At 44.7% G+C, this 25,833-nt stretch overlaps 2 protein-coding genes across 2 annotated transcripts; both read right to left on the reverse strand.

Moving 5' to 3' along the window:
- Window positions 1-9,165: 9,165 nt before the first annotated feature.
- On the reverse strand, window positions 9,166-12,567 carry LOC130687583 (uncharacterized). Its single transcript, XM_059494998.1, has 3 exons — window positions 12,412-12,567; window positions 11,602-12,333; window positions 9,166-11,553 (listed from the first exon to the last, which is right to left on the reverse strand). Exons 1-3 carry the CDS (start codon window positions 12,565-12,567, stop codon window positions 9,166-9,168), a joined length of 3,276 nt encoding a protein of 1,091 aa, XP_059350981.1.
- Window positions 12,568-25,016: 12,449 nt separating this feature from the next.
- On the reverse strand, window positions 25,017-25,628 carry LOC130687584 (uncharacterized). The gene has a single exon (XM_057510757.1). It carries the CDS (start codon window positions 25,626-25,628, stop codon window positions 25,017-25,019), a length of 612 nt encoding a protein of 203 aa, XP_057366740.1.
- Window positions 25,629-25,833: the final 205 nt, after the last annotated feature.

Here is a 25,833-nt window from a genome sequence, read left to right on the forward strand (position 1 = left end):
TTCTCATGCAGAAATTTATCGAAGGATTGGATTCAAAATTGCAAGCTAAGGTCAGATATAAGGAATTCAAAGATTTTCACGAGCTCGTAGCAGCAACTCGCGTTTACACCGTTCGGCTGGAAGCCTTGGAAACAGACAATGAGAAGCATGAATTTGTTAGGGCAATTGACGAATCATTTAGCACAAAAAATTCGGAATTAAAAGAACTTAAGCAAATGTTAAGTGACCAGAAAAAAATTGTAAGCAGTGCCGTTGCCAATATTCGCCATAGCCATAAACAAGGGGATAATCCAAATTCGGATAAAGATGAGATTAAGGATGTTCTTCACGAACACATACAGGCTGTTAAGCGACTCCAGCAAGATAGGAAAGATTATTCTCCGGCTACACCAGGCACTTCTTATAGGAAACAAGTTTCATTCCAATCGAATAACGCTAATGAAGACAGAAACTGGAGGCCTCCCCAGCATCGTCCCAGTAATAATTATAATAATAATAATTATAATCCTAACCCTTACCAACACCAACTTTCTTGATTTCCAAACAGACCGACGCCAGTTGCGTCCTCTTTCTCGAGGCCACCTAGCAATTATAATAATACTAGGTCAGATCGGCAGATCATAACTTGTAATTTTTGTGGTTACCGCGGTCACACTCAGTCCAATTGTCGTCAATTTCAGCGTCACAATCCGGAACAAGCCCAGCCTCCAATCTGCTATTCCTGTCGAAAAATTGGGCATAAGTCTAATATTTGTCCAAAATATAGGAATTCGCAAAGACCTAATATTCCAGGGCCCCCTCAACACCAGGGAAACCAGTAGCTATCAACTGTAGCTTCGGGTCAGTTGATAACGAGCCTCGTATTAAACCCCGACAAGTCGCAAAATTAACCACTATTACGAATGAATCGACCCCTAGAATTCCATTGAAAATTTTTCAGATCCCGTTACAAGCATTATTTGATACAGGCGCGTCTAAAAGTATTATCCATGAGAGATTATTTAATAAGTTACCCCCTAGAGGTCAGGTGATCTGCAGTCAGCTTGACTTCGATTTATATGATGTAGGGGAGAAGAAATTACATACGCTGGGAAGAGTTATTTTACCCGTACGATACGGAGAAACAGTTTTTGAGCAAGAATTAATTGTTACTAATGGTGTTTCTGAGGACTGTATCCTTGGATGGGATGCAATCCAGAAGCACGGATTTCGGCTTGACGGAGAAGCCAGGAGCATTTACCTAGCGAGGGATGAGCAGGGATCAGCCATCTCTGAGGTACCCGACATGGCAGTTGCTACGGTCAAAAAGACGACGCTATTTCGTCAGACGTCGATAGTAGTTGCATCGCAAATGAAAGATTCATTTTCGTATGTCCCACAAAATACAGCGTTTATATTTACCCCAGCAAAAGATCTGCCAGCAGGCATTTATATCGAAGAATTTATCGGCAATGTATCGGGAGATGGAACTTATAAAACTTTGGTCGAGAATCATTCACTACATCAAATCAAAATTCCTAGAAACACTAAATTAGGCGTAATTGAAATAGTTGGGAATGTTATCGGAAAATTTTCTTTAGCGAATTAGAAGATAATCCTAAACCAGTAACTGAGCCAGTTTTAATCACAGAAGTAGATTCCGAATTTCAAGAGCCGCTTTCAAAATTATTAGATGACTTTCACGACTTGTTCGCGTCCAAAGATTCAGAATTAGGAAACACCAACCTTATAAAACATACGATTGATACACAAGGACGAGGCCCCATTCTACAACGCCCATACAGAGTAACAAATAACCAAAGGAAATTATTAGATGATAAAATTCAAGAAATGCTTGATGCAGATGTAATCCAATATTCGCATTCTCAATGGGCTTCACCCGTGGTTTTAGTAGAAAAGAAGTGTGGAGAAGTAAGATTTTGTGTGGATTATAGGAAATTAAATAGTATTACGAAAAAAGATTCGTTCCCTATGCCTAGGATAGACGAAACATTAGACAAATTATATGGAAAGAAGTTTTTCACAACCCTCGATTTAGCTTCAGGCTATTGGCAAATTCAAATTGATGATCCAGCTATCGAAAAAACAGCGTTTGTGGTAGAAAACAACCTCTACGAATTTAAACGTATGGCATTTGGCTTGTGCAATGCACCTGCCACATTCCAATGGCTAATGAATTACGTACTGAAAGACGTTTTAGGAAGTAAAGCATTAGCTTATTTGGATGATGTTATAATCTTTTCCGACACTTTCGAAGATCATTTACGTGATATTCGAGAAATTTTTGAATTATTACGGGATGCCAATCTGAAATTAAAACTCAAGAAATGCCAGTTTATTAAACGCTCAGTAAATTATCTAGGTCACGTAATATCGACCGACGGCATTAAGCCTGATCCGAGCAAAATCGATAAAATAGTCAATTATAAAACACCGACTTCAGTCGATGATGTCAGATCATTTCTCGGATTAGCTGGATACTACAGAAGATTTATTAAGGATTTTGGATCGATTGCCAAACCGTTAACTCGTTTAACTCATAAAGATCTTAGCAGGAAGCATTTTAGTTGGGGACCTGAGGAACAAGTTGCTTTCGAGAAATTGCGCAATTCTCTAGTAACGCCACCAGTTCTTGCTTACCCCAATTTCAATGAAAAACTTATCCTTTTCACCGATGCCTGCGATTACGGCATTGGAGCAGTGCTCTCCCAAATTCGAAATGGCCAGGAACACCCCATAGCTTACTCCAGTAGACAGTTAACAAAAGCAGAATCGAATTATAGTACGACAGAGAAGGAAGCCTTAGCAGTCGTAGATGCCATCAAGCATTTTAGGCATTATCTATTGGATAAACCTTTTGAAATTATCAGTGACCACCGTCCCTTGCAATGGCTTAAAGAACAAAAGGATAATAATTGTAGATTAGGAAGATGGGCTATACTATTGGCCGCAACGAATTATGAATTAAAATATAGGCCGGGACGTGTTCATCAAAACGCAGATTGCCTGTCACGCTTAAAAGTAGCTAGTATACAAACAAGTAGGAATATTACCTTAATTTGCGAGAAACAATTAGAAGACGACCTTTGCATAGCCATTCGCAATTATTTAGATAACGGAGAACTTGAGGAATCTATTCTTCAATCTAAACCAGATTGGGTTAAGGAAATTGATTATTTTGAAGTTATTGATGGTACACTTTACCGGCATGTGCTGCCATCTGCCGGTAGCAAAAGAAACGAAACCAACCATCAGTTAGTCTTGCCTGCATCGCTACGCCATCTAGTGCTCAAAGAACTACATGACGCACCGATGGGCGGACATTTAGCTTTTTATAAAACCTATTCGAAAATAAAGAATCATTATTATTGGCCAAATATGAGAAAGGAAATTAAAGAATACTGCCAGGCTTGTGAGGTGTGCACCGCCAACACTTCTTCAACATATAGGGCAGTGTTGCATCCTCATGAAATAGCAAAAGCTCCTTTCCAAGTCATTGGGATGGACTTTTTGGGCCCAAATTATGCCAATTTCACCTAATGGGGATAGTTATATTTTAGTCATTACCGATTATTTTAGCCGGTGGGTAGAAGCTGTTGCGTTAAGGGATCAAACAGCACAGACAACAGCAGAATGTGTATATAAAACAATTATAGTTAGGCATGGTATGCCTAAAGCTATTCTTTCTGATCGTGGAACCAATTACACATCGAAGCTATTTCGTTATTTCTGTAAAAAATTAAAAATTGATCAAAAATTAACTACTGCTTATAATCCAGCAATGGAGAAACTGAAAGATTTAATCGAACATTAACAACAATGTTGAGAAAGGAATTACAAGATGGAGAGCATGAGAATTGGGAAGATATGCTGGATGATGTTTTGTTTGCTTACCGTAGTTCTGTCCATTCTTCGACATGTGAGACCCCATAATATTTCCTGCACGGTAGAGATCCTAATATTCCTATTAATGAGTTCCTTGACGCCTCCCCTAGAACGTTTACCTCCGCATCAGATTACGTAGGTAATTTATCTGAACGCTTGCGTTATAGTTTCCAACGCGTCCGTGAGGAGAGTGAAAATGCAAGGGAGCGCCAGAGAGAACAATATAATAAAAGAGCAAATGTCAAACAGTATATGGTAGGAGATAAAGTATTATTAGATATTAGGGTAGTTGAAGAGGGCGATAGTAGGAAATTTACCTCTAAATATAAAGGTCCTTATAGAGTTGTAAAAGTTTATTCCAACAACACAGTTGATATTGCTGATAATTCCTACATTTGTCAACGAACTCACATTAACAGACTTAAGCCCTTATACGAAACAATGTTATGGAAAGACGAACCTTGCCCGCCTATCGAGACGCCTTCGAAGTTCGAAAATCGATTTCGTAAGTCGATTTCAACCCGAACAACAGACATTGTGGGGAATATTGAGCAACACATGAGAGAATTGGAAAACATGGAATTGGAACCTTTGGAAATGGAGAATGTGGGTATGGAAGCAAGAGCCGCAGAAAACGCGGATGTGGAAAGCGCGGAACCCGAAACGGTGGAATTGGAGTCAGCGGAGTTATAAGTGGCCGCCAACCAAAACAATAAACAACATTCTCCTTTAGTCAGCAAAACCCAAGAAATATAAAATTCAGACGATAATAAGTCGGCTTTTGATGACATGTGCAACACCACAACAATTCACGGAAACAACGCAGCTGCAATAATAAATCCTGAATCTGATGCTCGACAGGTGGCGCCTGCCATCAATCAGCCAAAAATATTGCCACCCCAACATGCTACCGGACGCCCGCAAAGAAACCGAAGACTACCAATACGCTTTAGAAATTAGAAGTGCTTATTTCGAAACAAAGTCAGCGATCACATAACAAACTCATTGTGTATTTAACAGCTGGAAATTTTAAGGAGGCTTCACAACATTTTCAACACTTGTTGAGTTCAGTCAACCCAAACTGCGCTCCCAGTTCATTCGGTTACCCCAGTATTAAAAAAAGTAACAGTAAGAACAAACAATGGATTTAAGTACCAACTACGGCAGCCACCAGAGCCAATCGGTCGATCCGTGGCTAAGTACCAACGAGCAAGCCGAGAAAGTGTTGGTGCCAATGGTCGCCATTCCAATCTACGATGATTGGGCACCTGTGCCGGAAAAGTCTAACGACGTCGTTGCCCAGACGTCGCTTTCCCCGGAAAGTATCGGCCAGGACTCGTGGGAGATCGAGCGACAGCGTTACGACCGCCGCATCGCGGAAAGGACCGCCGCACTGACTCGTCAGCTCAACGCGGATCTCTTTTCCGAAGATTGGGGAAAAGCTGTCAACACTCTTAAGCGTATTCTGGACTTGGACCCCGGGAAGCGCCACCCTCCCTTATTCGACTGGACATCGGACCAGTGGGACACAGGTCGAAAAAGGCAGAGGCGCGACCCCACCACCTTCGAGAATTAAAACAGCGAGAAAAGAACCGGATCGGAAAAGGACCACCACAAAAAGAGAAAAAAAATTTTACTTACCTTATTTACTCTCACCCCAGTGGGAACATGTGTTTAGTCCCCATAGAATAGGACCCTATCCCCAATCTTGTTTCCCCCTTCTCCTATATTCTCTACTCAAATAAACGCAGTAGGATGCATGAAAACTCCGCCGACTTTTCATTATTATTACGATTTAAGGCGAAATTTAAGGAAAGAGACGCTATGAAACAGGAAAATGAAAAAAGGAAATATAGGATAGAAAGAAAACCAAGAAAATAAAAGTTAACATATCGATTTAGGGATATTTCAAAACAGCTGGGGCAAGGCTTGAACCTAAGACCCTCAAAACCTTCCCCAACTTTAAATTTTTAGGGAACAAAGAAAAAGAAATATTCCAATTTAAGGTTTTGTGATGACGGCTGAGCCGAGGCTCTATCCCGAGACTCCCGGGTGGTGGTCGAGGGCTGTGTCGCTATGGCGTCTAGACATATGTCTACGCTGCCTTAAATACCAAAGCAATTTCAAGCCAAACCAGAGAAAAAAAATTTTGTTTTAAATATTTAATAATAATTAAAACACAGTAGAATGATTGTGAATTGGTTAACCTCCACAACTCTTGAGGAAGCCACCAGTTAATCTTAAGTCAAGGTCACGGTGTGATTCGAATCTAAGACTCCCGAGTCACAGTCCGAAGCTATAACATTGTGCCATACGGCATATGATCTTATCCCGAATCTCCCGTAAGTTGATATCTCTATCTCGCATAAGTAACCGCTCTCGCTTGTGGAAGCACAACACTTCGTCACTCTTCTTTCACTTTTCTTCTTTCCCTTTCTACAATTAATAAATGGTAGTAAAATAACTGTAAAAGGAATGGAAGAAAAAAACGAGCCGCAGTGCGCCCTTGGAAAACGCTATCCGACCCTCCACAGCAATAAATAATTTCCCCCTCAAGACTACGTCGAGAAACGGACACCTGTTAAAACAATCGAGTGACGCCTCAAGTGACTTAGTGTTGAACTCGAACTCTTAAGAAAAAGAAAATAATGAAGCCGAAGAACTATAAATGGGGGGTTTTGCTATACAAGTCAACGCGTCTCGAACGCTGAACCTTCACCTTCGTTTCATCAACGTTGCTGACCGTTAGTTCTACCCCATCTGTCAACGGCGAACCAACGACTTCTCAGGATGGCCGAAAACAGCTCACGGCGACCACCTTCACCCCTTTTCAAGCGATTTCGCCGGGACAGCAAAACCGGAAATTTCGTGGTGGTGATGGAAGTCACCAGCACCTCTTCGACAGTAGAGGAGAGGGACCAGGCCGTGCGAGAAGCCCTAGACCACCGAAGCCCGTCCGGAGCAAGCGTGCGGAATCTCCGGCACCATCTCCAAAATCGCTGGAGAATCGCCAGCTTAACAAGCGCTCGGACGGACGAACTCGTTTGGCTCATTGAACAAGGAGAATGGCAACGAGCCACCGAAGTCTTTGCTTCAATCCTCGACTTGGACCCGGAAACCCGCCCCCAAACCGCCACCAGAAGAAAATTAAATGCTATCCTGTGTTGTACCCCAAAATGTCTCTGCGTGCTGTCAACTATTTACTATTCAACACTATATCCAGTTCAAAATTTTTAAAACAAACCCGCGCTTATCTTTAATAAGCTGCTTCGTGTTAGGATAGGGAAACGAAAATAAAAAAAGTGGTAAAGGAAAGGGAAAGGGCATTCCCGTAGCGGTGCGTAGAAAATATATAGATAATATTCCCCGCGTTAGCTCCTACTCTAAGACACAGTTTCTAAAACTCCCCTCTAGGCTTCTTTCATCTTCTTCTGTCTCCTTTTCTTCTTCGCTTCTCAATTCCTTCTTTTCGATAAGTTCTATTTTCTTCCCTTTTTATTTGTTCTTCACACAAGTATACGAAACAAAAGGCATAAGTCCCCCCAAAAAATTTTATTTTCCACCAGCAACCCACCTATTTTACCCAACCCTTATGTCTAAGACAAATGTCCCTTGTCTCGCAGAAGCCGTTTTCTTTTCCCTCCAGATGTTCGTTCCCCTTTTTAGCGCCATTTTGTTTCTTTCCCCCTACCATTTCTCATGTGTTGGACTTAGACAATAAAAATTTAAATTTCACGTCGTTTGTTACTGACTCCCGTGCGTGAGTCGTAACAGAGAGAGGATGATGATGATAGATGATGGTGAATGAAAATGAAGGTGAAGTAAAACAAAATGCTTTATTGCTGTACCACGCTTGATTTGAGAGGACAAAGGGAAGAAAAAACAAACTGAGTCGGGACTTTAAACTAGGCTGCACAGAAAACGACGTGACAAACGAGACGGGGAAAAGCTAGTGACAACTTGTCTGGGTGGCAAAGATTACGATACTACCCCTTTCCCATGGAAAGGGGTAAAAGGAAAACAAAAAATGGGCACAAAAATACTAGGCAGGCCCGTGCCCCCTACAGCCCTGCCCGCGAGGGCAGCACCGTAGGTGACAGCGGGACCCACCGTTACAACAGGTGCATAAAACAAACATAAATGACATACTTCCAACGTACAACACATGATACCGACTAAATTTAGTGGCTGGGAAGATCCTTGTAAGTCTTCTTGGTGCCGCACAGGATCTGGTGATGATCACGGGTGTGGCACAACCCGCACTGACGAGGATGGGAACAATCGAGGAGCCTTACGTGCCCAGCTACGGCAGTCGGCACGAAACAGCCAAAACACCGGCGTTGCTGGAAAAGTAGCTCCAACCGGTCTTGGTTCGTGAGGAGCATGAAGTCTTCGCAGCTGGAAACCATCTTCTTGCAGGGTGTTGGTCCAGCGACGTGCGACTTTAAGAAGCACGGGATGTTAGGGGTGTGCAAGGGGATGATGTACGTCGGACGTTCTGGAGTGGCGACCGGTGTGGATACCTGTGCCTCGGCCACCTTCTCACGATCCCTGCGTAAGAGGGACCCGATGTACGAGCTCATCAAGGCTTCCCTCTCACTTTTAAAGTGAACGTGCACGTTCACTAAGTCTTCTTGCCTCTTCTCCAGCTCTTCATCGATACGTAGGACTGCGAGTTGGGCCTTATACACATGGTCGACGGCTTCCTTTTTCCCTCTCAAAAGGTCTTCTATGACTTCTTTTAAGTTGGTGACGCACTCATCTTCACGTTCACGGCTCACTTTCAGCTTGTCTTTGACGGATGCCACGGATGGGAGAGGATTCTCGGCCATTTTGAAGTGTTGAAAGTGGAGCTAACGGGAGACGTGAATGCTGGGTAAAGCTAGGTCAACTGACTGTCGTCTGCTAACAGGATCCGCTAAACAGTTTCCAGCTTTTGTGTTGCTAAACAGCAAGCGAATTGACTTTTGCCCTTTACCCTATATTTGTACTTGAATATAGGTGGCGTTGAGGGCAAAAGTACTTATTGACTCTTCCACCAGAGCTTTAAGTTGTGATTTTCCTACGTTTGTTTACAGTTGAGTTTACCATGTGATTTTACTTGTTACAATTTTACATTTTTGTTTTTACAAGGGAAGCTACTAATTATAGCTCCATTATAAATAGTATTTACATTTTACAACACCTTTTGCATGTACAATTTTGGTTGTATAAGGGGAGCTACTAATTGTAGCTCCATTACAAATCAGTATTTACATTTTACCATACTGAAGTTGAATTTTACGCTGTTAAAGGTTCCATTTTTTCTTCCTTTGCGTAAACTTCTTGATCTTTGGCTGCAACCATGATACATAATTTGGCCACTGGCCGAATACATGGTTTTGGGTGGTTGCTGAGCTTGACTTTTGCTACTCGAACCACATTATCCGTTACACTGGGGATAACTTCCAACACTTTGCCCATCGGCCACTGCCCACGCAAAGTACTTGGTTCAACTGCTAACACTAAATCTCCCACGGTGACGTTAGGCCTATTTTCTTGCCACTTTCTTCTCTCAGTTAAGTGGGGAACGTATTCACGTAGCCATCTGTTCCAAAAGTGTTGGAGTATGGCTTGACTTTGCCGATACTGCTTGTTGGTTACGTTAATGTCTTCCACGTCGGCCAGCTGTAGAGTAAAATAGGGTCTAGCTCCACCATACAAAAAGTGGTTGGGCGTTAACGGGTCCGGGTCTTCTGGGTCCACGCTCAGATGGGTTAACGGACGGGCGTTCAACAAAGCTGCGACCTCAGCGATTACGGTTCGTAAAACTTGGTCCGTAACTAGGCAGTTCCCGATACTGGTCTTCATTGCCCGCTTGCAGGATTGTACAATCCTTTCCCAAACACCGCCGAAGTGGGGTCCATGAGGTGGAGAGAAATGCCACTCAATCTGTTGGCATGCCATTAACGTCTGGAGCTCTTCGTGTTTACTGATGAGTTCTTCCAACGCTTGCCGTAACTCCTGCTCGGCGGCAACAAAATTAGTTCCGTTGTCGCTGTAAACGACCTTGGGTTTTCCACGTAGACTAACAAAACGGGAGAAGCAGAGTAAAAACTCCTCCATACTAAGCCCGTTGGCCACTTCCAGGTGAACCCCTCGTGTGGTGAAGCACGTAAATAGGCTGATCCAACGTTTTTCGTGTCTTCTTCCCCTACCACCAACTCTGACGGTCAAGGGTCCGAAATAATCGATCCCTGTGTACGTGAAAGCCGCCAGATGTGGTGTCAAACGATGGACTGGTAGTGAAGCCATCAAAGGAGGGCTAGGTTTTGCCGACGTGCGCTTGCAGGGCCAGCAGTTGTTGAGGACAGATTTTACCACTTTACGTCCAGAGAGTATCCAGTAGCGAGAGCGGAGGTCCGTCAACAATCTCTCCGTCTTGACGTGAATGTTTCTAACGTGATAATCCCAAATTATCCTTTTCGTTAGGAGTTGAGATGCTGGTAGGAGTATGGGGTGCTTGGCTGCATAGTCGATCGGCGCGTGAAGTATACGTCCGCCAATTCGCATCTGTCCAGCTTCATCCAAGAAAGGCTGGAAGGTGCGAAGTTTTGATCTGAGTGGTAATTCCAGATTCTTCCGAAGGGCGTAAACTTCCTCAGCAAAGACCAATTCCTGCGCTCGTACGATGCATTTTGTCAGCGATGTCACCATTTCTTCTACTGTCAACTCTCCGACAATGGGTTTTTCATCACGAAGTTTTGCTCTGGCGTTGTTGGTAAATCTTCTACTCCAGGCTAACACCCGTTGAATCTTCACCAGGCTGGAAAAACGTGCTACACAATGGTCGATGGCATGGTTCTCATCTTCCATTTTTACTGCCAAGACGCGAATCACGTTTACGTCTCGTTCCTCAGGCTCCGTGATTTCTTCCCAAGAGTACCACTCAGAGGGGTCTAGGGTCAGGAATGAAGGTCCTCGATGAAAATAAGCCAATTCGTCGACCTCTTTTGGGTCGATTCCCCTACTACAAAGGTCTGCAGGGTTTACAACTCCGGCGACATGACGCCATTGTCGACGCGCCGTGTTTCGAAGTATCTTTCCGATGCGGTTGTTGACGAAGACTTCAAATCGGCAAGTCTTCGAGTGGATCCACCGCAGCACTGTTTGCGAGTCTGTGTCGAAGGTTACTTGCCTCAAATCAATTTCTAGTTCACGACAAATCGTGAGAGCAATGTTGAGGCCTTCTACTGCCGCCTGCAACTCCAAACGGGGAATCGTGAGACCTTTTACCGGTGTGACGTGCGTTTTCGACATGACGAATGACACGTTGACGGAATGGTCTTCAAATACAGTGCGGAAGTAGGCTAGTGCTCCGAATCCTTTGGAGCTTGCATCCGTGAAGACGTGGAGGCACTGTTGAGTCCATCGTCCTCGTTTGAAACGGAAGCACCTCGGTACTGAGAGCGACTCCAAATTTTCCAGATGATCGTACCAGCAATAGAAACGTTGACTCAATGCTTCCGGTACGACGTCATCCCATCCGATCCGTTCTTCGTTGGTCCAAATGTCTTGGAGCAAGGACTTCATTACGAAGATAACTGGTGCCACCAGCCCCAACGGGTCGTAGACGCTAGAGATGATGCTGAGGAAGGCTCGCTTCGTGAGTGTCACGTTGTGCGGCGGCTTCCGAATCTTGAACGTCAGCATATCTCGTTCGCTGTCCCACATTACTCCCAGAGTTCTTTCGACGGGAAGTTTTTCCAAATCCAGATCCAGAGTTGGTGAGGCGAGGCCAAACTCTCGTAGCGCAGCTATCACCATTCGCGATGACGACGTCCATTTGGTCAAATTGAAGCCGCCTAACTGGAGAAGGGACTTCAATTCGCGGGACCGTTTGATGACCTCGTCTTCGGAGTCGAATGAGTCGAGATAATTGTCGACGTAGAAATTACGTCGAACGCTATCGGCTACGTCTGGAAACTGGCTGCTGTAGTCGTCTGCCGTCTTGTTGAGGGCGAAGATGCAGCTCGTCGGGGAGGATGTTGCACCAAAAACGTGTACCGTCATCTGGTACGTTAACGGGGCTGAATTACTGCCAGGCGTCCGGTAGAGAAATCGGAAGGCTGCCTGGTCTTCTTCCGGGACTTTCACTTGGTGGAACATTTTTTCAATGTCCGCTCCGACTGGTACAAGGTTACGGCGGAAGCGGATGAGTACACCAAGCAAGTTAACGAGTAGATTGGGTCCCCGAAGTAAATTTTGGTTTATCGATGTGCCACCAAACTCAGCAGCTCCATCAAATACAACGCGAACTTTGGTCGATGAGCTGGAAGGGCTCACGACCCCGTGGTGTGGCAGGTACCACGTCTTGTTTGTCTCCGTCCGGGCTTCTGGGGTCGTTAAGAGCCGGGCGTGTTTTAGCCCGATGTACTCTTTGACTACTGCATCGTACTTGTGAGCAAACTCCTCGTCTCGATGAAAACGTCGTTCGAGAGCGTAGAGCCTCTTCAATGCAGCTGCCCGATTGTTTGGGAGATTTACTTCGTCGGCTTTCCACATTAGGCCGACTTGATACTGGTTACCGATACGTTTTACTGACGATTCGAGGATGCGTTTTCCACGTAGATCATCCTCGGATAGAACGGGTGGTTCTATTTCTACTTCACTGGCCTCAAGTTGCCAGAACTTCTTCACCATCTCATTTAGGTTTTCGGAACGTTCTTCGATGGCCAGATGAGCGATGAACGGGCGGCCGTCTTGTGGTGGACCTGTTTGTCCACCCAGACACCAATCAAATGGCGTCTTGAAGGCGATGGGCCCAGTCGTTCCAGCCGGCGGCTTGATGGAAGCTACATGATCGTGGGCCTCTGCGACGTCGATTCCTATCAGCACGGTTACGTCCTCTTCTTGCACGGTTGGGACGTCAATACCACGTAGGTGTTTCCATGACTCCAACTGTCGAGGGTCGATCGGCGAATTCGGCGTCACCTTCAAATTGTCGACGGCGTAGGCGTGCTTGACTTCAAACTGGCTTTTACCATCACGAGATGTTAAGGTGAAGTTTACCACGGAAGCCGTAACGTTAGACATGGCTCCGTCATACGAGACGACGTTGATGCGTTTTGATGGCCCAACGAGTCCCAACCTTTTTACTATATCGCTCCGAATCAGCGTGGTGTCGCTTCCGGTATCAAGGAAACCGAAAGTGTCGACCCACGTTTTGCCAACTCCAACGCGAACCGGTACGATCTTGAAACGTACGCGTCGTTTTACTGTTTCCAGATGGGTCAAGGTCCCAAGGAAAGCTGTCGAAGATGGCGCTGATGGAGCAGCTGGATCCGCTAGCCTCCTCAATGGGATGAATTCGGATCCGTGAAGCAAAGTGGGGTGTCGGTTTCCGGTACAATCAGCAATAGTACAGCTGACGTCCCTGGGACATTCCTTGCGTTCGTGTTTTCCCGTAAGACATAACAGACAACTTCCGGACTTGAATACTTTCTCGGCCCTTTTCGTGGGCGTGAGAGACATGAAGACGTTACAGGTTGAGAGATGGTGGCTCCTGCCATTACATACAAAGCATTTCCATCTTTCCGTCTTCTCGGCTGGCATCTTCCCCGATGTTGATCGGCTCCTTGGAGGCATGGTCGCTGATGATGTTGACGCCGTTACTTTCGAACCTTCCATCGTCGTTACGTGTCCAATGGTCGACGTGTGTGGGAAGCTGGGTCTCTTAACGGGCTTCCTGTCGTCGAATTTTACGCCTTTGGACGTTGACGTGGGTAGAGACTCGAATACATTTTTTCCATGTTGCTTGCTCATGGATTTTAACGTCACCAGTCGTCTAGGTCTAGAACATTCAGTTCTACTCCTGTCGTTTTTCTTTTCTCGTTCCACTTATCCTTGAGGTAAGGCGTAAGTTTTGCTTCAAGGGCCATCAACGTAGTACGGCTATATAGCTCATGGCTATACTTCGATTTTGAGAGCGTAGCTACAGCTCCATGCAGACGATTTGCAAAAGTCTTGAGGCTGGCAGCATCTATGCTCTTCAATGGCGGGACCTGTAAAAGGTCGTCGAGGTACGTCTGATCCATGATTTCAGTTCGGCCGTAGACTGCGTCCAAACGTTCCCACACCACGGAGTACATTGTTCCGTCGGTAAGACATTCACCGACTTCGTTTCGTACCTCTTCGGCTAGCAGTTCCTCCAACATGAAAAGACGTACCGGAGAATCTTCGTATTCTTCATACAAGGCCTGGAATTTAGCCTTGAATCGCGCGTAGTTCTTCGGGTTGCCGTCGAATGGCTGGATCTTGAAGTTTGGGGGTTGTAAACGGCTACAACAGCTGCTGTGAGGGCGATGACTATGGGCGTGAGAACGTTCAGAGTGTTCATCTTCGTCGTGATCCGTAGGGCCGCAACGGGACGTCATCGTGGTCGTCACACCTCGCCGCGGGTCTCGTGGAGATGCATCGGTGGCGACCAATTTTCTGCGATGACGGACAGCATCCTCCATCGTGCGTATGGGTGACAGGGCTGGAATATCTTGACGTGCTTGTAAGACTGGTGATCGTTCAGGGAGTCGTTGGTCCTGAATCGTTCTTGGTTGAGCTTTCATCTCGTCCATTTCCGATCGTAGACCTTCAACGTTCAACTCCACCTTAACTGTGTCAATTTTCTGATCCAAACCGTCCAACGTGTGATGTGCTTCCCGGACCAACGTGTTGTTGGCCGCGATATCTTTGGACGTAACTCTTGAACTATCAATGAGCTTACTAAGTTGTTCGCTCATGCTTCTTAACGCCTTGTTGAGGGTTTCTGTTATGGAAGTTGTATTTGCTTCCATCTGTGCCCTTGCCGTTTCCAACTTTAATTCCAACTTCAGCATCCGAGCTTCAGCCTCCAATTCGTCTTGGGTCGTTGATTGTTGGAGGAGGCTGGTTGGTTTAACGCTGGTACGCCTTTTTCCAGATAACGTGGTACTACATGTGATGTCTGAAGCTACTGTCCCAATCGAGCTGGCGGACTGACTTGAGGAAGTGGCGTAGCGATTTGCGAATTTGATAACTTCAACGTGATCGGTTTCGAAGTCTACTTCCCACTTGTCGCATGCTTGACGTTGTTGCTCAGTCAGGTCGGATAAACTTTCTGTATACTGATTGTGAATTGCTTTGACTTCTTCGTATATACGAATCAATTCGTCCCGCCATGCAGTTACTTGTAACTTCTTTACTCTGATGGCTCCCATCTTGTGGTCTTCCACTGCCTTTCTGAGTTGCGTCGTTAACTTCGTGTGGGCCGCCTTTCTCTTCCCACGTTTCTTCTTGAGATCGTTTTCGGGAAGTAATGGCCGTTCACTCTTCTGCCGTTCAGGTTTCGATGCGTCTACCATTGGGTTCGGGCCGTGTTCCCAAATGTGGCCAATTTCCATGTTTTCGGCTTTAGGTGCGGCTTCACTCATGACGTAGAAACGTTTTCTTAGGCTGATAGAGTCACACGTTAACGGATGTCGATGATTCACGTTGATACACCGATCTTCTTGTCAGATGGCAAACGCGTGGTGGACAGGTGGGTACCTTCAGGGTGGCGTGGACGTCTGCCAAAGTTTACAGGGAGAATACCCGACAATTTTACGATCAAGCGAGGGTTTTTACTAACGCGGCTGGAATTTGCACGTATTCGTCAAATCCCGGGTTTCGGCACCATTTGTTACTGACTCCCGTGCGTGAGTCGTAACAGAGAGAGGATGATGATGATAGATGATGGTGAATGAAAATGAAGGTGAAGTAAAACAAAATGCTTTATTGCTGTACCACGCTTGATTTGAGAGGACAAAGGGAAGAAAAAACAAACTGAGTCGGGACTTTAAACTAGGCTGCACAGAAAACGACGTGACAAACGAGACAGGGAAAAGCTAGTGACAACTTGTCTGGGTGGCAAAGATTACGATACTACCCCTTTCCCATGGAAAGGGGAAAAAGGAAAACAAAAAATGGGCACAAAAATACTAGGCAGGCCCGTGCCCCCTACAGCCCTGCCCGCGAGGGTAGCACCGTAGGTGACATCGTTTATTTTTGATAATAGATAACGAACGTAACATTTTGCGTATTATAGCACCCTTCTTGATGGTAAGTTATCTAGTTCTACTGAGGATTCGAGCCTCAGACCCCTAGCATCACAGCTGAGCACTCTGTCATTGAGCTATTAGCACCTGTGTTACGCCTTGCGTTGAGCTTAGGAAAAACGCACCCTTCAAGCCCACCAAGCGCGCCCTTTTCTTTCACCTTGCTCGTGTTTCACTTGCCTTTTACCCTATCTGTATACGCCCTTTGTTTCACTAATTGAACTTGGTCCCTATGTGCCTTTCCGTCTTTAAATTGTAACCTGCATCTTTTTATCCTCCTGTTTAAACGATTCTTTATTTTCGAGAATTTTCTTCGGCATCATTGAGATTGTCTTTTCCTCTTCCTAATGACACCAGTTATGACATAAACATATTCCCCTGTATACCCGATAAAACGCGTTTACTATGCCTTATATGCGTATTTTTACTCGCTCGCGACCATCGGCAACTGTTTAAAGGCCGACGGGAGAGCGTTGACCTTTTTCGATTGCCGTCATATATACTTTCCGCTTCCGCTTTTTTATTTTACCTTCTTCTTTTACATTACTCCCCTAGTTTAAGAAACCCACATGATGTTGTGTAATGCTTTTATCCATACCTTCCTCTGTTTGATATTCTCTGTACTGTTTACTATATGTTGCCCTCTATAGAAAATGTCGATGATTCCATTCATACTATTGCTATGCCTTTACGGGTTACACCCGCAGGCATTTCAAACAACCGTATGCGACTGTTCCGAACCATTAAAGACGGGAATACTCCGATTCTCCGACGATAATTGTCAAGCAATTGCGCCCGATAATAAGGCCGTGAAGGTGAAATATGCGATTTATAGCGAAGAACGTGCCGCGGCTAAATTTCCCAGATATATTTGCGCAAGATGGAAGAATATACGGCGCATCACCATGAACGTTTTCGGTCAACTAGCGGTAGGGCCGGATAAAATTTCGATTGACACTTCACCCGCCGAGTGTAACGAAATGATTAACCATAAACGTTGTGACGAAAATCGGATGACTTTTTCAGACGATAAATTTGTATTTGATCGCGAACCTGGCATTTTCGGATATTGGGTACAAACAATTGATTCTGAAATTATAAACTGTGTTCTGGAGAAAGTGCTACTTTTGTAGCAACACGAAGACGCCGATTTTACAACTCCGATCGGAACAGCTTCCGCCCCGACTGGAAATTTATCACACAATCACTTAACACTGATTTGGGATAAAACCTATACACAGAAGACTAAACCGAAAACCGACTAGTGGAAGATGGAATGGGTACACTGGTCCGTCTACCGGGTGACGAAATAATTTTCAGGCTCCAAGATGACGCCGAACAACTTGATTTTCATTTGACGCCTATACAACGCTGTGCCTCCCTACAAAACGAATGCACCAATAAAACTTCGTCGTTTGAGATCATCGGCCAATCAAAACTCACCGTTTCGACGACGGCCATCATGGAAAATTTAACAGCCACTTTGAAGACCCCAGCGCCATCTACCGACGAAAATCTAAACGTACCCGCGAATATACAATATATTCGAGACCAACTTACCGATCATGAAAATGAATTGGCAAGACAAATTCGACTAATGCAATGTGAGGCTCGCCAAGCCAAACACGAAAGGGCTGTTACAACTGCTCAATATAACGGATGGTTAGCAGCTTCGCAGTTAAATTTACCACAGTGCACAAAATTACAAGCCTTTGGAAAAACAGTTGTGCTGATTCAATGTAAGGCTTTAAATGTTACATTTGAGACTATACTGACATCTTGCGGACCACAATCGAAATTTCAGAATTACACTATTAATCTTGACGGATGGGAACTTGTGAAATATTCCCCTTGTTACTGGACTAATAGTTTTGTTAATTTTGACGGCAAACCTTATGCCTACCGTATATAAACCTGGTTACCAATTGAAGCAAACATTGTGTTACGGGAACAGACGCTTGCGCATTCTTTTCGGTATGAAAATGTCGAATTCTTCGACTACGAACATCGAAGCAACCCGGCATATACCGACAATATGCTAAATCATATGAACATTATGGCCGATATAGCCGCCGCGATTAATGAACATCCTCCACCTGAATTTGCCTTACGCCACAAATACAGTGTATCGAATGTCTTAGTGACATCGGCTAGAGTCGGAACTTATACATCTTGGTGGGACACCATCACAAATTACTTCTTCCTCCGCATATCATGTCTCTTAATGCTTCTCTTCTTACGCATATGTTACGCCTGCTGTCTTTTTACACTCATCTGGGCTGTATGCTGTCGCCCTTCCGATGATCCAAGACCTGTGGCTCCCGAATCGATTCCGATGCATCAACTCTGATTACGGGACGTAATCTCACGCCGCCGGGAGTGATGTAACGAAGCCGAACATATTACTTTAACTTTTTCTCGCTTTTGCTTCAGTAGTAAACGCATGTCTGGACATGGCAATTGCAACACTATATACGCAGTGCAGCTGATCCAAATGAACACCTGCAGATGACTCACGCAGACGATACGCCCTCAATATCACGCCACATCAAACGGCATCGTTTAATTGGCTGCCGCGTGAATGCACAAGCTCCGCCCAATCACGCCACTTTTGCAGTATGCAAAGTTTCGTGATAAACCTAGCAGTTGACGGAAATCAGACAATTAGTTGCAGCCGTGCCAAATAGTCGCCTTAAGTCAATCTTTCCCGCTTTATTGAGAAGTATTGTGCCTTGCTTAATGTTTCCTTGCCTAAATTTTGAGTTAGAATTCGTTCTTGTCCCGAGCTATCCCGGACATTGATTTTCAGATTCTTACGAATCTGAACTCTTGCTGTGTATCGCTCGTGTGGAAGCTGAAATCCAAGTTCGCCTGTCGTTTTCTTCCATTCTTTCACTCGTGAGTTCACGGTAAGACCCCCTGTCTATTTATTCTTTCTTTAACTGTTTTCCCGAATGTTTCTTCTTATCTTTTGTTCTCTTACCTTTTTAATTCTTATGTCTTAGGTTACAATAAACACATACGTCATTGTGGGTAAAACGCCTCGAGTTCAATTTACATTTATTGTCTTAATCCGTAAAGTCCATCTTCCCACACGGGGAGATGCTTTACAATAGAATCAGTTTCATGATCTACATTCAAACAGTATCAAATATACGTGTATTCAATGTTAATATAGTGTGATACAGTGAGTTTCAATATCTACATCCAAAAAGCATCAAATATACGTGTATTGAATGTGAATATAGTGTTATAGAATCAGTTTCATGATCTAAATTCAAACAGCATCAAATATACGTATATTCAATGTGAATATAGTGTGATACAGTGAGTTTCAATATCTACATTCAAACAGCATCAAATATACGGTATTCAATGTGAATATAGTGTGATACAGTGAGTTTCAATATCGACATTCAAACACCATCAAATATACGTGTATTCAATGTGAATATAGTGTGATACAGTGAGTTTCAATATCTACATTCAAATAGCATCAAATATACGTGTATTCAATGTGAATATAGTATTATAGAATCAGTTTCATGATCTTCATTCAAACAGTATCAAATATACATGTATTCAATGTGAATATAGTGTTATAGAATCAGTTTCATGATCTACATTCAAACAGTATCAAATATACGTGTATTCAATGTGAATATAGTCTTATAGAATCAGTTTCATGATTTACATTCAAACAGTATCAAATATACGTGTATTCAATGTGAAAATAGTGTGATACAGTGAGTTTCAATATCTACATTCAATCACCATCAAATATACGTGTATTCAATGTGAATAGTGTTATAGAATCAGTTTCATGATCTACATTCATACAGTATCGAATATACGTGTATTCAATATGAGTATAGTGTTATGAAATCAGTTTCGTGATCTACATTCAAACAGTATCAAATATACGTGTATTCAATGTGAATATAGTCTTATAGAATCAGTTTCATGATTTACATTCAAACAGTATCAAATATACGTGTATACAATGTGAATAAAGTGTGATACATTGAGTTTCAATATCTACATTCAAACAGCATCAAATATACGTGTATTAAATGTGAATATAGTGTTATAGAATCAGTTTCACGATTTACATTCAAACAGTATGAAACATACGAGTGTTCAATGTGAATAAAGTGTGATACAGCGAGTTTCAATATCTACATTCAAACAGCATCAAATATACGTGTATTCAATGTGAATATAGTGTTACAGAATGAGTTTCATGATCTACATTCAAACAGTATCAAATATCCGTGTATCCAATGTGAATATAGTGTGATACAGTGAGTATGACGTATCGAGAAATTCTATTACAATGAAGTAATGATGATGAGATGAATTGCCAGAATGATGATGCGATGTGATACGAAAAGAAAAAAAAACTGAAAACTCAGCTTCGCCAAAGTGCTCAGAGAAACGTGCAGAATTGAGTTAGAATGGATATAACTAAAACGATACGTCTGACTTTCCAGACAACAAAAACGAGACTACCCCAGTTGGCTTTTTTTTTTCTCTTGAATTTTCTGCTCCCCCTTGCCTTAGGCTGAAGGGGTTGGGGGCAACAACGCGTTTTTAATTAAGCTATGCGTACGCGCATGCGTGTTTGTTCCATTGGGAACATTCCGGGGCCCGTTTTTCCATAGGAAAAACAAACTATAACTACATTGATGGATGTACAGAGAGATGAAAATAACAAGGAAATAAGATTGGCATATTCTGATTGAGAAAATTAAACATAAAGGATAAAGGATTCAATTGCGGGTTTCATGACCACCATCAGGGGAGAAAACGCCGTCTTCGTAGGATGATTCATCGGCCTCGAGTATACACAGTTTTGTAACCGGTCGTACATATTCTTCGGACTTCGTCTTGATTCGGGCCGAACGAACGATTCCATTAGGTCCAGGGAACACCTCGACGACCCTGCCGATCGGCCATTTCTCGCGAGGAGTGTTTTCGGCGACAATCAGGACCCCTGCTCCAATTTCTAAGTTTGGTTTGTCCTTCAACCATTTGCGTCGCTTGGTCAGGAACGGTACATATTCCTTTAACCACCTCTTCCAAAAGTGATAGGCGATCGTTTGCGCGGTCCGCCATCGTCGCCGAAGGTCTCTTCCACGTTCCGGTCGCTCCGGGATGAAATGATTCGTGGCTCTACCCATCAGAAAATGGTTAGGTGTCAACGGTTCGGGATCGTGAAGGTCTATACTTAAGTGTGTCAAAGGTCTACAGTTTAACAACGCTTCTACTTCGATCAGTGCTGAATTAAGTGTTTCATCCGTTAGCGTTTGGCCATTGACAACTCGAACCAACGGTCGTTTTGCACTTTGGACTAACCGCTCCCACACTCCTCCGAAATGCGGTGCTGCAGGTGGAATAAACTTCCACTTCACCGACTGTTTGCTTAAGGTATCGATTACTTTAGGCTGGTCCAAGGCAAGTAATAACTTCCGCAGTTCGCTTTCGCCGGCTGTCAAGTTGGTACCGTTGTCGCTGTATATTACTTTTGGTAATCCTCGGCGTGCGACGAAGCGGTGGAATGCCATTAAAAAGGAATCAGCGTCGAGGGTGTTAGACATTTCTAAGTGAATCGCCCTAGTGTTAAGGCATGTAAAGAGGCAGCCATACCTCTGGTGAGTCCGGCGATGCAAAACTACGGTAATTGGGCCAAAATAGTCGATGCCGGTGATCGTAAAAAATCGTTGGAATGGTGCAATAGTTCTTCGGCGACAATCCGGACAACTGCTTACGACCCGACGTGTCAAGGCGCGAGCTTTCAAAATCCAATATTTTTTTACAATTTCTCTAAGCGTCCTATGAGCGGAGAAGTGATAGAAACGATGATGAATGTGTGTAACAATAGCACGGGAGATCGGGTGCGTGAAGTGTAGCAGGATCGGATGGCGGCTTTCGTACGGAATCGGACATCGGTCGATTCGTCCACCAACTCTCAAGAGTCCGTTTTCGTCTAAAAAAGGTAATAATTTAAGAATAACCGATGTTGACGGCAAGACCTTCTTCGAGCGTAGCGCGGCGACTTCTGACGGAAAAGAGAGCTTCTGAGCAGCAATTAGGCATTTTCTTTCGGCTGTAGCTAACTCTTCGACGCTTAGCGTGCATAAGCCCAGTGGCGTTTGGTCAGTCATCTTGTTCCTTTTGCGAACTAAGGGTCGGCACATCCACGCTACAATCCTAACTATCTTCCACCAGCACCAGTTACGGTTACACAAGGTTTCAACTATATCTTCGTCCTTTACAATGGCTGTGTGGTATACCCATTCGTGTATTACTTCGGGGTCGTCGTTCGTAAGTCCAGGTGGGAACCATCTATTCGGCCAAGACGCTTCGGGTAACTTTAGGAATGTCGGGCCACTAAACCAGTGATGATTAATCAACAACGCCGTCGATGGAATCCCACGGCTCAGGTCATCAGCGGGGTTGTTTTCACCAGGAACATGCCGCCACTGGCTGGGCTTCGTAAGATTCCAAATTTCGGACACTCGATTTGCTACGAAAGTTTGTAAACGACCATTCGTGCAGGATATCCATTGAATAACCGTCTTAGAATCCGACCAAAAGGTAAAATTGGCGGACTGGGAGTTTAACTCTGCTGACACCGTGTTCGCCAATCGGGCACCGAGGAGAGCTGCTTGCAGCTCGAGGCGCGGGACGGTTAAAAATCGCAACGGAGCGACTCTGCACTTCGAAATGACGAACGTCACCTTTGTACCACCAAGGAATTCCTGTCTACAGTAAACCACTGCTCCGAACGCGCGTTCAGACGCGTCACAAAAAACGTGAAATGATCTTTCAGCAGTTGGGTGCGTTGAGAAGCATCGGGGAATTTGTAAGTTCACCAGGTTGTGTAATGCCGCGGCCCGTTGGATCCATCCCTTACGCGTTTCGTCAGGTAGCGGATCGTCTCAATTTAACTCGAGCCTCCATAAACGCTGGAGGAGTATCTTTGCTGGTACAATCACCGGCCCCAAAAAACCTAGGGGATCGAACACGCTAGCCAATTAACTCAGCGCCTCTCTTTTCGTTTTCACTGCCGTCTTCTTGTTGATGTCGAATGTAAAGGTGTCGGACTCACTATTCCACGACACTCCTAACGTCCTCTCGGTGGGAAGGGCATCTCTTGCTAGGTTGAGTGTTGGGATCATCAAGTGCGTTGGATCCAAGGCCGCCAAGGCCTTACGTGATGACGAAATCCACTTTGTCAAGCAAAACCCTTTTCTCTGCAATAGTTCCGTCAGCCGCTTCGCCCGTTCTACGGCCTCTTCTTCGGTAGGCACGGAATCTAAATAATTGTCGACGTAGAAATGCGTGGAAACTAAGTCAGCAACATCGGAGAATTCATGCGGAAGTCTTCAGCAGTTCGACGCATCGCGTACATACAGACTGAAGGTAAACATTTTTGCTCCAAAAATATGAACTTTTATTTCATACGTGTCTGGGGTTCCGCTGCTTCCGATCGGACGCCATAAGTACCTCAAAAAACGCCTTTCATTCTCCAAAACTCTTACTTGAAGAAACATTTGCTTCACATCCGCATAAAGGGGAATACTGTGTGCACGGAAACGAATCAAACCTCCAATTAGATCACTGTTCAGTTCGGGACCCTTGCGGAGCACATTATTCAACGATGTACCGCCATACTTTGCTGATGTGCTTACTGACGTCCTTACTCGTCGAATACCACTCGTACCTTCCGAGCTTTGGCAGGATGAACAACTCCGTGATGAGGAAGGTACTACACAGGGCCCGTCTTGTCGTCCACTTCTTCTGGCTTCAGCTTTCTTGAAAATCCAGATCTTGCATACATTTCAATTTCGTTCGTGTAGAGATGCGCCAAATTCATATTAGACGTAAGCTTGGCCTCAAGCATTAAAAATCGTCGATATGCGGCCGAACGATTATTTGGCAACGTGATCGGACCATCGATCCAAAGCAAGCCAACTTCATAGCGATCTCCAACATGTTTCGTACTTGCTTTCAGCATGTCGAGCGTTCGTCGATCCTCGTGTGGTATTACCGCAGGACAGTGTTTCACGCCAAACGACTCGGTTGACCAAAATGATTGTACTAACTCCTCCAACCTGTTGTCTGTTACATAACGAATGGCTGGGCAATCGATGTTTGAATAAGAAGCTTTCGTCACACGTCCAACCAGGCACCAGCCAAACGGTGTGAGTTCCGCCCGTGGACCATTCCCTGCAGTGGTCGGACGTCGGGTGTCGTAGACGTCATGAGCTCCGTCCACGTCCATGCCTAATAGAACCTGGAGATTCGTCGGCTGCACAGGAAGAATTAAGCCTCTTAAATAATCCCACTTTCCTATCGATAATCCGGTTCTTGAGTGGTCACTCAAATTCAGATTGGGCACGGTACGGGCGTCGGAGACTTTGAACACGTGCTTGCCATCAATTGACCTCACGTCGAAGTTGGTACAATAGGAGCGTATGGATGGGGAGGTTCCGCAAAAGGTCCCAAAGTAACGAGTTTCTGGTACTCCGTGTAGACCAATATGTTTGGCCAAGTCTGCGTCGATCAGACTTACTTGGCTTCCAGAATCGAGGAGGGCAAAGGTTTCGATGGTATGCGAATTCGTCTTTAGCCGCACTGGTACGACGGCTAACAAAACATTCGGTGTATGCGTTTGAGTCACGGTTACGTTTCCTTCGGAGGGTTTTGAACTTGAAGGTGTATTATTCTCTGTCGGGGTTTTCTGGTACAAGTGAGGGCAGCCGTGTAACGCCGGATGGTGTGCGGATCTACACCCATCGATTCCGCATAGCTTGCCTGACGTGCAATCTGCACCTCGGTGGCCTTGTTCCAGACATCGGTAACAGCATCCTCTGGATCTTACGAGTTTCGTGCGTTCATCGGGTTGGAGCGCTCTAAATTTAAAGCAATCTTGCATTCGATAACCTTTCTCGCATACACTACATATTAGTTTTGGTTTGACGATCGTGTGATAGAGTCTGGGTGTTGCACCGTTCACTATCTTCGGCTGTTTGCCTCGATTCCTTCTAACGATTTCGTTGTCGTGACGTGTAGGGAGCCGTAGAGCACACCGAGTGATTCCGTTTCAATCCAATCGTTGAAATCGAGCAAAGTAGGCTGATTCGGTAAAATTCCCGTGACGTGGGATCCCCATTTCCGACGTAAAGTTACTGGTAGTTTTCCTAACAATTGGGTCAACAATGTGGTCGACTTCAACTCCAAGTCGTAACCCGTTCCTTGTAAAGCTGCTACGGCCGAGTTCAATTCAGCAACGAAATGTGACAGGGAACTATACTCTTCCTTCACTGTCGGTAGCCGTGACAGTGATTCCAGATGTGCCCTCGCAATTAAGTATGGGTGCCCGTACCTCTTCGTTAACGCGTCCAGTGCTGCTTGAAAATTCTTGCCATCATAGAGGAGGTTAATAATTCGATTTGCCACCTGAGGCGTTAGAGATTCGCGTAACAGCACCAAGCGCTGTGAATCGTCTAACAAGCCATTGGAGACTTGGCTGTTGAAATTCCCCAGGAAAAAAGCCCACTCTCTTGGATCACCGTTGAACGGCTTCAGCGGCTTGGGCTGCCTCACCAATGTGAGCGCATGCGGCATTGCGGGATATCTTTTCGGATTAATTTGGTCTTCTAGTTTCGTTTGGGGTCTGCATGTAGATACCGTCTCTTCAATCAATCGATTTAAGCGGCGTCTAAATTCGGCTAGTTCTATTTCACCCAAGTTTTCGGCACACCTTTCTTCCCTTTCACTCGGAGACGCCTTCCACTCTGCTGGGGAGACCCGAGGCTGGTATCTAATTTCC

Source organism: Daphnia carinata, chromosome 4 (genome assembly GCF_022539665.2).
Source record: "Daphnia carinata strain CSIRO-1 chromosome 4, CSIRO_AGI_Dcar_HiC_V3, whole genome shotgun sequence".
In the NCBI taxonomy this organism is placed as follows: domain Eukaryota; kingdom Metazoa; phylum Arthropoda; class Branchiopoda; order Diplostraca; family Daphniidae; genus Daphnia; species Daphnia carinata.

What these genes read in the sequence shown, in the direction of transcription:
- LOC130687583 (XM_059494998.1), bottom strand. Translation starts at nt 12,567, where the DNA reads ATGGTGAAGAAGTTCTGGCAACTTGAGGCCAGTGAAGTAGAAATAGAA. An exon ending in TAATGTGGAAAGCCGACGAA is followed by an intron (nt 12,334 to 12,411) that starts GTAAATCTCCCA and finishes CGAGACGAGGAG; the next exon opens with TTTGCTCACAAGTACGATGC. An exon ending in CCGTCGAAAGAACTCTGGGA is followed by an intron (nt 11,554 to 11,601) that starts GTAATGTGGGAC and finishes AAGATTCGGAAG; the next exon opens with CCGCCGCACAACGTGACACT.
- LOC130687584 (XM_057510757.1), bottom strand. Translation starts at nt 25,628, where the DNA reads ATGCCGCATGCGCTCACATTGGTGAGGCAGCCCAAGCCGCTGAAGCCG.